Consider the following 14695-nt stretch of genomic DNA (forward strand, 5'->3'; position numbering starts at 1 on the left):
CGCACAGCAGCTAAATATCGCATACATGACTCCATGCAATCACGAAACATCACTTCAGAAGCAACTGGTAAAATAGTCAATACTTCATCTACATTGGAGAAATTAAAGCGTTTCTCTGTATCATCAGAATACATTAACTGAATACATTTGATGTAGCTCTCCGGAGAGAGAAACCATCCGATATGTCTACATCGGTCCGACCCCTGAAGCATGGAAGCCATCTCAGAACGAGTCCCATTCCCCAACGACGAGGGCACCTCGCCAAGCCAGGAGAATCCGTCTATCCAGCGTTCACCTGCAACTTCACTTCTTTCCCCGCAGAATGTAGAGGGTATTCCCCATGTCTTTCGCAGCGTGTAAAAAGAACCGGTCCATCCTTTTCCACCTCGCATTAATAGAGTCTCTCTAATGTATAATCCTTGCCGTCCCTATACTATGAATTTGCACCATATTTAATGCATACCAGACAAACGGAATTTTACCAACTGCTCCCCTTTCTCCGGCATCCGGATCTCAAATATTCGGAAAACTCATCCCCAAATCAGTTATCAAGAACCAGTTATTACCCGTGTAAAGGATGAATGGTTCCACGCACAATGCGCCAAAATATTCTCCATAATTAGTTTTATGAATAACAGGAATTAGTTTTTAAACTAATTCGTAATCTTTTTAAAAGAATTACTACTTACTGTCTAGTTTTCACCGAGTTATTTAGAGACATTACACTATGCCATCCGTCCACTGCCTGTGACCGTTTCGGCATTTCCACTCCCTGAGCTTTATTCATTCTTTTGCGGCCATATATCCCAGTTACCCGGTTGCCCGTGACCGTTGGGGGCCTCCACCCCCTGAACTCACTACTCCCAGTTACCCATCACCATGCTATCAGCACAGAGGCGCGATGGTTACCGGAGCAAGGAACATACGTTCAAAAGCCTAAAGTCAGAAGTTGATAGGTGAATTTTTAACTTTTTAAAATCCAAATAAAAATTGTAATGATGTCCCCACAGTAAGCAAAAAAAAAAGGCACGGTAAGCAAAGAGAAAAAAGCATGATCATGAGCATGAGACACATACCTCATGGTCCTGTAACGTGTTAGATATCATAGTCTCCAAAATTACGAGATGGTCACATTAATAGAGTTATGCCGATCAGTTCCAATGACCATCGCGATTAATATTTATTTAAAGGATGTTAAAATTATAAATTTTGATTTGTATTATAACTAGCATTTGCACCAGATGTTGCAAAGGAAACGCCGTAAGGCATAAAGTGTGGAAGAATAACAACATCAACATGTGAATGAACGTTGTTGAAAGCGAAAGTATGTATCATAACTTCAAACTACATGCAATGATATCTTTCTGAGTATTCAGAGCAAAAAATGTGAAACAAAAATGGTTGTCTATCTTTATTCAATATATATTGATGCAGTGTAATGAAGTGTAATGAAGTATGTGGCATCACAAAGCAAATTGCACACATACTATCTGGATTTACCTTCTTTCAATTATTAGTTTCTGACTTGAGGTAAGATATTATGCCTGAAAGTCACTGTTGCACAAGTCACTTTTCATCTTTTTAAAAAAACCTTCTGATTGTGATTATGTTCTTTTAGGTTTTAGTCTCTAAAGCTCTTCCATTGGATCCTTTATTCAACCTTCAAGTTGGCTCTCTGATCTGCAGTACATATTTTTTATTTATTTCATGAGTGCGCTGTAAATCCGTGGTTAACATTGTGTTTCAAACGAATGGGCAAAAATAAGATGTAAGATGGTGGCATTTACAATAATCTTGTATGCATAAACAATTTGACAGAAAACAGGCTTCATACAGATCCATCCTACAACAGCTCTGATAATATTTTGGACATTTTGTTGACTGCTGGATTTTAAGCCAGAATATTACTGGAGTTTGACTGTTTTGACCGATTCAGCCTCTAATAAATTCTCCCATCACTGAAGAAAATGTGAATCATACAATCCAGATCGCATAGAGAAGAAACCGTGATCTTGTTTGGCAGCTAGTCTTTCAACTTGAGTTGCAAAATGTGGGTTTGCATGAGTAAGCTTGGGCATATGAACTCCAAATGGATCATTCTTGCTCTGTAAATACCAATAAATCTTGGATGAGTATCAAAGGTCAACAGATTAACACTCCAAACCTTAAAACCCTGAAAGGCTACCTGAAATATGAGTTGTGAGAATTAAAGTAAAACAAATGGAACTTTAACATGTCAATCACACTATAACAAGGGTCTTTTACTTGCAAATCTATTCCAAACACCAAAATTTCAGCCTTTTATTTGCAAATCGCTTCCAAATAACAAAATTTCAACTTTTTACTTGCAAATTGATTCTAAACACTAAAACTCCATAAGCCGGAATTGGTGATTTGAAATGAAAAATGCGCACAAAGAAATGATGGATGACTAATCTTAAGACAAGTTCCTACATTGAAATCACAGAATGGGAAATCGTGGGAAGCAGTGGCGGTTATCTCTGCATTAGGTAGTTGATTTATAAGAACATCATCCCCATTAAAGGCAGAAATTACCGATGTCATAGGCACAACAGCAAGTGCTACCAACAGGGCATGCATAACAGTGATCGAACTTTGCTGGAGGTGTGACTGGAGACGGAGGGGAAAAGTATTCAGACAGAGATCACACTGACTTTTAACCGGAGAAAAACCCTCTCAGGAATTGAAAAAATCCAATGTATATTCATAAAAGACATGCATTTGCGCGCTTGTCACTCGTGGCTTCCAGTTTAAGTTGCTACAATGATATATTGTTAATTCTCTGTTCGGCTTGGTCTCCATTATTCACGCACTATTTTTGCGTTTTCAAACTTCAGGGAGATGACAAGTGTAAAAGAAGTCTTAACTGTCAAACAAGCTAAATGTAATGTTTGTTCCCTTTAGTCATACCTCAAAGAATATATTATATTCAACGAGAAAGAGTCTACATATCTTCTGTGAATCTATTCACATTATTCATGCGCTATTTTTGCCTTTCAAACTTCAGAGAGGTGGCGATAAGCGTAGAAGTAGTTTCAAAGTTGAGACATTTTAACATTAACTTCAATAAGAATCAGGTACACAAATTTTACCAATTGAGGTCATGCATCTGACACATAAGAACAATCGTGACTCCCATAAACGAATGGGCAAAAATAAGATGTAAGATGGTGGCATTTACAATAATCTTGTATGCATAAACAATTTGACAGAAAACCGACTTCATACAGTTCCATCCTACAACAGCTCTGATAATATTTTGGACATTTTGTTGACTGCTGGATTTGAAGCCAGATTATTACTGGAGTTTGACTGTTTTGAGCGATTCGGCCTCTAATAAATTTTCCCATCACTGAAGAAAATGTGAATCACGCAATCCGGATCGCATAGAGAAGAAACCGTGATGTCCTTGATGTCCTGGATTTCAACCAGGTGGTTATATTTGTGAAGAGTGTGAAAAGGGCTTCTGAGCTATCCAAGCTGCTGGTGGGGTGCAGCTTTCCTTGTACCTGCATTCATTCTGGAATGCAGCAGGATGAAAGACTGATGAGATACAAAAGTTTCAAGGAGGGGAATAAGAGGCTTCTGGTTGCAACTGATCTGGTAGGCAGGGGATTTGACATTGAAAGAGTTAATATTGTTATCCACTATGACATGCCTGAGTCTGCAGATACTTATTTGCACAGGGTTGGAAGGGCTGGACGGTTTGGCACAAAGGGTCTTGCAATTACCTTTGTTTCTTCTGCTTCTTCATCAGAGGAGGATGTGCTGAAGCAGGTTCAAGAACGTTTTGCAGTTGATATCAAGGCACTCCCAGCACATATAGAAGCATCAACATACTGATACATGCCATCATAGCCATTGAAATCTGCTCTGGTGTCTGCAATAATTATCCTTCTCATTCATCTCAGTTTTGGCATGGTCTGGTTTTGTTTTCTGTTCATATGCCTTACCTTCATATGCCGGTTCTTCTACCAAATTTATTGCACTTCTAAATTTAGAAGAACCTTTCCTCCTCTAACTTCAATTAACAATTTTCTCTTCTACTTCTACTTGGATATTTCTGCTTATTTTCAGGCCTTTACAAAGGCAAAGTCCTTAAATCAATGCCACCATTTCTGTTGCATTGTGGGTTGTAAAGTGCAGAAAATCATGGACTATTTTGTTCAAAGTTTCTTTTAACACATTCTAATCTCATGTTGTGTAGTTTAGAGTTTAGAATCAAGCCTCGTCACAAAGTTTTGAAATCTATTAGTGCAATGCAACCCTCGAAGCGTCTACCATGGAGAAAGTTGAGAGCACTTGGCACTAATAGTTACAATCTTTGGTAGGGAACCAAAGACTGCTAAGTCAGCTTTCATACAACTTATAGGTGGTTCTCTCAAATGTATTTTAAATATCACCCTATGAATTTGTCACCAATTGAAATGTAATAGTGACTACATGACATTTAATTAGTGTGGTTGATGCAGGGTTGGTGGAAAACATAACCAACATAGCCAGAAAAGGCAGTTCTCTCAAATGTACTTTAAATATCACCCTATGAAGTTGTCACCAATTTGAATGAGATGGGTATGTCTGTTGAACCTTAATTTATATAATTTCTGAGAGTGCTTTGAGACACACATGGCTGGTTTTCTGCATCATTATTTCATCTTTTACAGCAATAAAACCTCTTCTGCTATTTCATCATAAAGCTGCGCTTGTGCTTCATATTTTTAGTGAAAATGGCAAAACAAGGAGTAGACAATGTGGAAGAGTTGAAGGAAGAGATTTATAATGAAGAGCTCCTGGACCATGAAGAAGAGGAATTGGACGCACAAGCATTGGAGGAACATTTTGCCACTGATGAAGCCTCCAAGAAAGGTTATGTGGGATTTCCTACTGAAGCCAGAGCTCCTTCGAGCAATTGTGGACTCTGGATTTGAACATCCCTCATAAGTTCCGCACGAGTGCATTCCTCAGGCGATTCTGGGCATGGATGTACTCTGCCAGGCCAAATCTGGAATGGGGGAAAACAGCAGTTTTCGTGCTTTCAACTCTGCAGCAGATCGAACCCACAGAAGGCCAAGTCTCTGCCCTAGTTTTGTGCCATACTAGAGAATTGGCATACCAGATATGCCATGAATTTGAGAGGTTTATGACTCATCTGAAAGAATTGAAGGTTGTTGTATTCTATGGAGGCCTGCCTATCAAAACTCACAAGGCAATATTAAAAAATGAATCCCCCCAAATAGTTGTTGGGACCCCTGCAAGGATTCTGGCATTGGCAAAAGACAAGGATCTCAGTCTGAGAAATATCAGGCATTTTATTCTGGATGAATGTGACAAAATGCTGGAATCTTTGGACATGAGGAGAGATGTACAGGCCATTTTCAAGATGACCCCTCATGACAAGCAGGTCATGATGTTTTCAGCCACATTGAGCAAGGAAATCAAGCCTGTCTGCAAAAAATTCATGCAGGATCCTATGGAGATATATGTTGATGATGAGGCCAAGCTCACACTTCATGGTCTAGTTCAGCACTATATAAAACTAGCTGAGGTAGAAAAGAACAGGAAGCTGACTGATTTGTTGGATGTCCTGGATTTCAACCAGGTGGTTATATTTGTGAAGAGTGTGAAAAGGGCTTCTGAGCTATCCAAGCTGCTGGTGGGGTGCAGCTTTCCTTGTACCTGCATTCATTCTGGAATGCAGCAGGATGAAAGACTGATGAGATATAAAAGTTTCAAGGAGGGGAATAAGAGGCTTCTGGTTGCAACTGATCTGGTAGGCAGGGGAATTGACATTGAAAGAGTTAATATTGTTATCAACTATGACATGCCTGAGTCTGCAGATACTTATTTGCACAGGGTTGGAAGGGCTGGACGGTTTGGCACAAAGGTCTTGCAATTACCTTTGTTTCTTCTGCTTCTTCATCAGAGGAGGATGTGCTGAAGCAGGTTCAAGAACATTTTGCAGTTGATATCAAGGCACTCCCAGCACATATAGAAGCATCAACATACATGCCATCATGGCCATTGAAATCTGCTCTGGTGTCTGCAATAATTATCCTTCTCATTCATCTCAGTTTTGGCATGGTCTGGTTTTGTTTTCTGTTCATAAAAACACAGCAGATTCATAAAATTGAAAGGAACAATGGCCATCAACGCATTTGTAGACAGACCATCACAATTTCAGTCTTATCCACGACTAAGACATATTTGGTTTTTCTATGAGAGCCATGCGTGTTTTCTTCTATTTTATTAATCTGAAACCAATGAACATAAAAGCAGGTAAATCGGACTTTAAAAGCACATCAATATAAAAACAAGTAGGATGCCAAAGCAGATCCTATACCTAGGCTATCAAACCCAAAAAAACAAAATAAGTATGTAGAAGAAAGAGGCACAAAAATGTGGCATCAAAACAAATGTATTCTAGACACAGATGAACAAAACTTACCGCAACCAATAACAGCCGCAAGCTGAAGGGTAAGTGTTGGAGCATACAGGAAGGGGGAAATAAAATGGAAGACAGTTTGTAAACGAATAGTTGAATGGTGGATAAAGATCAAATCCATTAGACATGCCAGCACGTATTCACGCATGGAACAATCCTCATGATAGAGTGCCGTCTCAAATATAGGTAGAAGCCTGAAAAAAAATGAGTCTGGAATTGAAGCAGCAGGAGCATGCCAATTTAAGTGCCAACAACCTGGTCTCTGAATCTTTAGATTGCAATCCATTTCCAAAATAAATTGCTAGTCTAGACTTCATCAAAGCTTCCTCCTCCTCCTTTGCCTCTTTCTCCAGCACATACTAAAAATCACCAAAATGAAATAACCATTAACTTCTGAACATAAACGTTAAACGCTAAACCCTAAACCCCCATTTTTAATAATAAATCCTAAACGTTAACACTCGGCTACCTTCGAATTATAAAATCTAAAACCTGCACTCTAGAACAGAGCCGTTTGCTGTTGGCGTTCTCAAGTCTAAACCCTAGACTCCTAAGTCAGATATGCAGTTTAAAATACATCATTTATACTCTAAACACGATGTTAATGGATCCTTAAAACCAAAATCATGAACCCCAACCTATCGTTGCAGTTTAAATTCTAAGATATGAATCACGAACCTGGTCGATCTCTACTGAACTTTAAAATTCAATCCTGAACCTTAAATGAGGTAAATTAAATACCTCTAAAAGACGATCTTGATCGAAAATGGAGCTGCAAATCTTCTCCTCCACAACATAAAGCATCTTCTCATTCGAGGATTTGCCAAACCCTAATTCGAACATTGCTTCCCTGAGGGCATGAAAATTGAAATCTACAATGCATTTGGCGTAATCCACCAAACTCTGGGCCTCGACAACGGAATTGGCGTTAAGGGCTCGGCGGAGCAGCTGAGAGCAAAGTTGTTTGCGGGTACTGAATGGCAAAACAAAACCCTCAGATTTGAGGGAATCCAAAATTCCTAATATTGCTAATAATTTAAATTTCAGACCCCCAGCGATAAATTGACGATAACAATAAATGTAACAATGATTAAGACTTTGAAAATCTATAATCACTTTCATGGATAGTTTCAACATTTCAGGCATGTTGCATGAACCTTATTAAACCAGTTCTCAATGAATAATCCCTTATAGTTGTGAGGAAAGGAAATCATTACAACTCATATCAGTTGCAAGAAAGTGTTTTTTGTCAATTGGTAATAAGCACCAGTACACCTCATGAAAATTAAAGTATTCTTAAAAGCTAAATCAAATGAAGTCATTCTAGAATTACACTAGACATTATGTCTTCCATTTGCATTTACCTCACTTAAGGTAATGCATAATTGCTTTGAATGAGAGAACAAAGCACTGAAAAGCAGAAACTATCCTGGACCTACATTTCCAAACTACTTAGCATACAGTTTCAAAGTTGAAAAATTTATAGTAACCTTCTGCCTCCAATTTAATTGCATTCTTAGCCAAGAAACACTTTAGACTTGTTTTTCTATATTCGTGTGTGTTTTTTTTTCGTTCTTTCTGGAAATGATCTGCCTTTTCCAAGCATTAAGTTTCGTAGACTTGTATCAAAGCCTGCAATATCTCTGTCCTATTGCTAAATATAAAAACAAAAAACCAAAAAAGCTATTTATAAAGGTTCCAGAACAAAGGTCAATACCAAAGAACTCCACATGAAGAAAGGAATAAACTCAAACATGTATCATCCTTCTATTTAAAACCAGAAACAATCAGAGCAGTTCACTTCCAGCTACATTAATTGATAGAAAGCAGGGAAAGAGTCTGAGACCTTAAACCCCGATCTTCGAGTTGCTATAGAAACAGCTTGGAATTGTGGATAATCATTCAACTTGGATGCTACATAAGATCTTCCAATCTGCATCGAGATTCACTAAGGATAAATGAAACATGTAGATAACTCTTTATTATCCCTGCTGAAGAACATAGAGCTAGACAAGCATTCCAAAACATACAAGAGGTTTGAGACAGTGGATGTTATTAATTTCCTTTAATCTTCTTTACATTCATCTTTATTTGAGATACAATACTTTGCAGTGGGTTCACCAGTTTCCTTGGTATAATACAGGCCCACATAATCTCATAGCTTTCCTACTATTTCCAACAGAATACCGTGGGGGCACATAATTTTATGAACCTATTGGAAATGCTTACCTAAAATTAATTTCCTGCTCACTGAAAATCAGTGCCTATATTTAAAGTCACAGCTACCAATATTGTATGATGCATGTCGCCAAACACGATTCTATACTCCTGTACAACAGGATTTTGCATGGCAAACTTTAATCTGAGCAATATGCCTAAATGGTTAGGAAGCCCTGAAGTTGAAATTATATAGTAGCTATGTGCATTGCTACTTCATCATTGGGCACATCAGAAAGTATTTTTTTCCCAACTAGAACAATTATAGGAGAATTTCAACTCCATTTACGTGTTTCTTTTGTGGCAACAATTAGTCTTTTCTTCCATTATTAAAAATCATGCATATCACTATACAAAAGCGAAATAGTCAGTGTAACAATTTGTATGAGTTATAAAAGAGAAAAAATACAAATATGAAAAAAAATCTCCAAGAAAAATGAAGATTAGAAATTAGAGACAACCGTTTTTCCAACGATGAAGGCAGCTGTACAACCCATTGTAGATCCAATGGAATCAGCGATGAAACCAATTGGCAGCCCAAATAGGTATCCACCCCCAATCTGAAATTCAAAGATAAACATAGCACAAAACAATAATAACATACAGTTAGATCTATGACTTACTACATATATAAAGTATAGAAAATTGAAAGTCTAATAAGAAATTCCACAAGATGCTCTTCTAACATCAATCATTGTCATTAATGATTACACTTTAACAATTTTAATAATTTGAAGCTTCCTACAAGATACATTATAGAAAGAGGTTGGACAAAGAGGATGACGTATAAAGTTCAAACAACAAAAGTGAATTTGAATGAGATGGGTATGTCTGTTGAACCTTAATTTATATAATTTCTGAGAGTGCTTTGAGACACACATGGCTGGTTTTCTGCATCATTATTTCATCTTTTACAGCAATAAAACCTCTTCTGCTATTTCATCATAAAGCTGCGCTTGTGCTTCATATTTTTAGTGAAAATGGCAAAACAAGGAGTAGACAATGTGGAAGAGTTGAAGGAAGAGATTTATAATGAAGAGCTCCTGGACCATGAAGAAGAGGAATTGGACGCACAAGCATTGGAGGAACATTTTGCCACTGATGAAGCCTCCAAGAAAGGTTATGTGGGATTTCCTACTGAAGCCAGAGCTCCTTCGAGCAATTGTGGACTCTGGATTTGAACATCCCTCAGAAGTTCAGCACGAGTGCATTCCTCAGGCGATTCTGGGCATGGATGTACTCTGCCAGGCCAAATCTGGAATGGGGAAAACAGCAGTTTTCGTGCTTTCAACTCTGCAGCAGATCGAACCCACAGAAGGCCAAGTCTCTGCCCTAGTTTTGTGCCATACTAAAGAATTGGCATACCAGATATGCCATGAATTTGAGAGGTTTATGACTCATCTGAAAGAATTGAAGGTTGCTGTATTCTATGGAGGCCTGCCTATCAAAACTCACAAGGCAATATTAAAAATCTTCTCCTCCACAACATAAAGCATCTTCTCATTCGAGGATTTGCCAAACCCTAATTCGAACATTGCTTCCCTGAGGGCATGAAAACTGAAATCTACAATGCATTTGGCGTAATCCACCAAACTCTGGGCCTCGACAACGGAATTGGCATTAAGGGCTCGGCGGAGCAGCTGAGAGCAAAGGAAATCGAAACTCCAGCGAAGCCATCACTACTGTTTGCGAAGGGTTTCGAGCTGGTAATCTCTCCAGCATGAGATAAACAGGGAGTTCAACCAGCGCTGATTAAAATTCCAACTATAATGATCTGATCCAACGGCACAACCTCTTTTAAAATAGGACACGGTGGCATATAAGGGAGTTCTTCCCATATAAGGGAGTTCTTCCCAGAGGGAAACGCCTTACCGCGTAATAAATAATAATTATTTAATTATATGTTATTTATTATTAAATTGATGAGATTGGTTATTGGTGGTTAATAATTCATTGATAATGTTTATGTCGAAACTAGGGAAGGGGCATTTATTCAAGATTTTTTGAGGATGATGAATTTGAACAGTGTCATGACTATAAATATTATAATAAAAAATTTATTTAAAGAAAATCATGTTCTCTGAAATATGATTTGTAAAGGGAAACTAGGGAAGGGGCATTTATTCAAGATATTTTGAGGATGATAAATTTGAACAGTGTCATGACTATAAATATTATAATAAAAAATTTATTTAAAGAAAATCATGTTCTCTGAAATATGATTTGTAAAGGGACAAGGTTTCACTTCTGATACCTCTAAATCTTGAACCATTGCCATATTCTGGTAAGTCTGAAAAAACAAGCTTTTAACTAAGCAAAAGTAATCTTAGACATACTGCAAACCTAATATATATAAATATTTATGTCATGCACGATATAACACCATGATTTTTAATGTTACAGTGTTTCCCTCATTCCAAACCATTAATTCCGTATATGACTAAGGGTCTTCACACCAGTCTACATGATTTTCGTCGACGACGGGAAAACAGCTTGCACTGTGGTCGACTGTGGGTAAAGCGTGTCAATAAACAAGAATTCCCCTTCCTTAATGGCGTCCAAGATCTGCTCGCGCTGTCTCCGGGAATGGGTCAGTTTAATCGTACATACAAGTGAAACCCTCTAATTAGAAGACATCTGCATGTTGTTATCATAATTATTCTTCCAATGGTGTTAATAATAAAATGGTTGTTCAAACCCGGAGGGGTAAACCAGTTGGTTGAAGCCCAACAAGTCTTTAGCCTTTCAGTAGCAGATGAACTGAGTCCCAGTCACAATTTACCGTTCTATATAATAGAAATGTTTATGTGAAGTTGTAATTAAATTGGAATTAATGAAAAAGGGCTTTCTCGGCTTAAGAGCTTTCTCGAGGCTGGGACAACTGCAAAAAAGAGATGATTTCTCTACCAAGGTTTATGACACTATTTTGTTTTCCTTTTGAACTGGATTGTTCAGGAGGGTGGAGTTAGGACTGCTATGAGTGAAGTAATAGGCAAATAAACCATGATCGGCTGAATTTATTTCAGCCTCTCTCGCCTCTCTCGCAATAGTGAGAATGCTAATAGAAAATCAAAAGTTATTCATTTTTCAAAATAACTTTTAAAATAACTCTTACATTGACAAATATTTGAGCTTTACGAACTGATTAAATGAGAGTGCTAATAGAAAATCAAAAGTTATTCATTTTTCAAAATAACTTTTACATTGACAGATATTTGAGCTTTACAAACTGATTAAATGAAAATACCAACTGTGACAGTAGTTCTTCAATAAACAATTGAATGTGAGTTTTCTAGATTAAAACTAAAGATTGTGAAGTAGACCAACTGTGACAGTAGTTCTTCAATAAACAATTGAATGTGAGTTTTCTAGATTAAAACTAATGATTGTAAAGTAGTTTTGGGTTCTTCCAAGTGCTGTCTGTGATTTAGGTACAATGAACATTGTTTAATTGTGTTATTTGATACATTAATTTTGAACACTTTTAAATACTAAAAATTAAAGTTAATCATTTTTCAAAATAATTTGTATATGGAAGAGTATTTATGTTTTAAAAATTTATTAAATAATTTATATTTTAAATAGTATTTATGTTCTAAAATTTGGTTAAATGAAAATAACAATTATGACAATAATTCTTCAATAAACAATTCAATGTGAATCTTAGTGGGTGTAAACATCTTATTGACTTAAAGGATTAAAATTAAAAATCACAAGGTAGTTTTTTTAATTTAGTTTATCTGCTAGTAGGGATTTTAGACTATCTTTCCAAGAACTTTAGAGCAATATTAAAATTTTACTTTTATTTAATGATTATTGGAGTAAACTAGACCAATATATGACTTAAAATCAAAATTACAACCCCTAGTTTTTTTAGTTTTAAAGAGCAACAAACATGATATATCAAAAATGAGAATGATGTTTTTTTTTCTCGATTTATGTAATATAGTTGGAACTTTTATTTAATTTTTAATCAAATTTCATTGTTGGTTTAAATCTTATAATATATCATTTAAATTTACAAAATCATATAAAATAACTATAATAACATCATTAATTGTGGTGTAATTTGATGTATATATAATTAAAATCAATATTAATGTTATATATATCATTAATTGTGGTGTAATTTGATGTATATATAATTAAAATCAATATTAATGTTATATATATATATAGATATATGTATGTATAATTAATTTTAAATTACATTTTATTTTTCATAATATATTTGTTATTAATCTCTCAAAATTAATATACATTTATATTGAAAGTTATATTATAAGTGTAATACTAGTAAAGTTATAATATAATAGATCTTTTCCTCACAACAAACTATATGTTATATGTGTAATATCTCAAATACATTTTTTTAAGAATTTTTCTTCAAAAAATTAAGTTGTCAAATTAAATAACAATTTGCATAAATTTAACGACAATACTAGAAAATATGATTATGCAACTGAAGAATAAACAAAATAAGCATGCATAGAATTTCAGCCTTATTTATTAATAAGAAAATGCACTGGTACATAGAGCAGAAATATGGTTGAGGTGATGCCCTCAAAAGTTCAACAATAAAGATGCAACGGGCCTACAAAATATTGATCTGCTAAAATCTCTTGTGAATTCTGAATGAATCCACCTAGGGGAGTTGGGTACTCGCCCTCTCACTAAATCACCCGAGGGTTACTGTCCTGGGGCTATTTCTAAGCTGGGAACTTCTGGTTCTCCAAACCTCTCCACAAGAAAGAAAACACAACTCCAAGATGTCCCAAATGATCTTCTCCTCCTCCTTTTAAACATCCCATAGATAGATCTCAAATATTTTAGAAGTGTTTTATTTTATTACCATTCTAGAAGTTCCCTTTTGACTCCACCTAAGTGATTTGTTAATTTTTAATTTACTTAAGTCACTTTTAGCCTTTTTCCCCCAATTAGTCATTTTTACCTTTTATTTTTAATTAAGTGGCTAATTAAAGTCACTTTTAATCTGGAAAATGGTAAATCACCCACCATACTCTCTTTGGCCACTAAAAGTGACACCTCATCATCCCATCATGTAAATATCCTCATTCTAGTTCCAACGAGCTATTACACTGAGGTATTCCATCAAATATTCCTCCCAGAATGCCACCTCAAGCGTAATTAATTAAATCAGGCTCAGTAATAACTTTGTTTTGTGAAACTTGTCGTAATGCAATGGAATGAAAGACAAGTTGTGTGGATGATGGAATTTTTCAAGCGAATGTCATCGGATCCCGTACAAAATCCTCATAACCCCTCCAGAACCCCTAATGATGTAATCCTGCTCCTGCAGCCTAACCATCACAAACCCTGGAAACCCATCCTGGCTATACTATAAAGGAAAATAAAAATGGGGACATGACAAATCTTACTGCCCCAATATTGCTTACCCTCTAGCAATCCGCACATGTCCATCGCAGAGGCATCGACAAATTGATCCCAGGATCCCATATGAACCGCTAGACCACATCATTCCTTTATTCTAACCAAACATGAATGGATCCCCCAACGCCTAGATCCCAAAAAATCTATGCCTCACCCTACTATAACTAGATATGTCTGGATCCCAATTCCAGTGCCCAATTATCTTTTCTTATATCCCATGTCTCTAACTATGCTCTGTCTTGACCATAAACATTGCTTCACCAACAAAATACCAACTCATCACCTCTCTCTAGTCCAACCCTTGGCATAGGCCAAGGTCAATCCCACTATGTTGATGTTGGGCTAGTGTTTTTGGAGTATTGATGAATTGTCAGTCCACATCCCACTGTCCACTGAAACATACAGTAGCCCTTACATCTAAGGGCTCTTGTTATATTGTGTCATGACTAAGAATGATACTCCATTAATAAGATACCAACTCATGATCTCCCACCAATTAAATGCATGGACACTTGTGTAAGGAACAAGTCTACTATGGTGATGTGTGCCCACGCTCAACTCATGCTACTATGCCTGGTCATTCAACAAGATATGTCTAAGAAA

At 36.4% G+C, this 14695-nt stretch overlaps 1 protein-coding gene and 2 pseudogenes across 2 annotated transcripts; 2 read left to right on the forward strand and 1 right to left on the reverse strand.

Moving 5' to 3' along the window:
• The first annotated feature begins 1394 nt into the window (after positions 1 to 1394).
• LOC149150134 (DEAD-box ATP-dependent RNA helicase 15 pseudogene) lies at positions 1395 to 4746 on the forward strand (annotated as a pseudogene).
• A 2-nt stretch (positions 4747 to 4748) lies between these two features.
• Positions 4749 to 6297, forward strand: LOC149150135 (DEAD-box ATP-dependent RNA helicase 15 pseudogene; annotated as a pseudogene).
• Positions 6298 to 6473: 176 nt separating this feature from the next.
• On the reverse strand, positions 6474 to 10467 carry LOC149150136 (uncharacterized). 2 transcript variants are annotated; one of them, XM_089440163.1, is made up of 5 exons: positions 9521 to 10467; positions 9142 to 9164; positions 8310 to 8396; positions 7205 to 8117; positions 6474 to 6822 (listed from the first exon to the last, which is right to left on the reverse strand). In XM_089440163.1, exons 4-5 carry the CDS (start codon positions 7607 to 7609, stop codon positions 6640 to 6642), a joined length of 588 nt encoding a protein of 195 aa, XP_089296289.1. In that variant the 5' UTR covers positions 7610 to 8117; positions 8310 to 8396; positions 9142 to 9164; positions 9521 to 10467; the 3' UTR covers positions 6474 to 6639. The 2 variants fall into 2 exon arrangements, with proteins under 2 accessions (XP_089296289.1, XP_089296288.1); XM_089440162.1 differs by having other exon boundaries at positions 9142 to 9240.
• Between the last annotated feature and the right edge of the window lie 4228 nt (positions 10468 to 14695).

The sequence above is a fragment of the Pinus tabuliformis genome, chromosome 9 (genome assembly GCF_031772625.1).
Source record: "Pinus tabuliformis cultivar Carrire ecotype Pingquan chromosome 9, CPIR1, whole genome shotgun sequence".
Taxonomy (NCBI): domain Eukaryota; kingdom Viridiplantae; phylum Streptophyta; class Pinopsida; order Pinales; family Pinaceae; genus Pinus; species Pinus tabuliformis.

Bases quoted from the DNA above. Each gene is read 5' to 3' on its own strand.
- LOC149150136 (XM_089440163.1), bottom strand. From the start codon at position 7,609: ATGCCTGAAATGTTGAAACTATCCATGAAAGTGATTATAGATTTTCAA. The intron at 6,823-7,204 runs GTATTTAATTTA...GGTGATTTTTAG, and splicing joins ATCAAGATCGTCTTTTAGAG to TATGTGCTGGAGAAAGAGGC.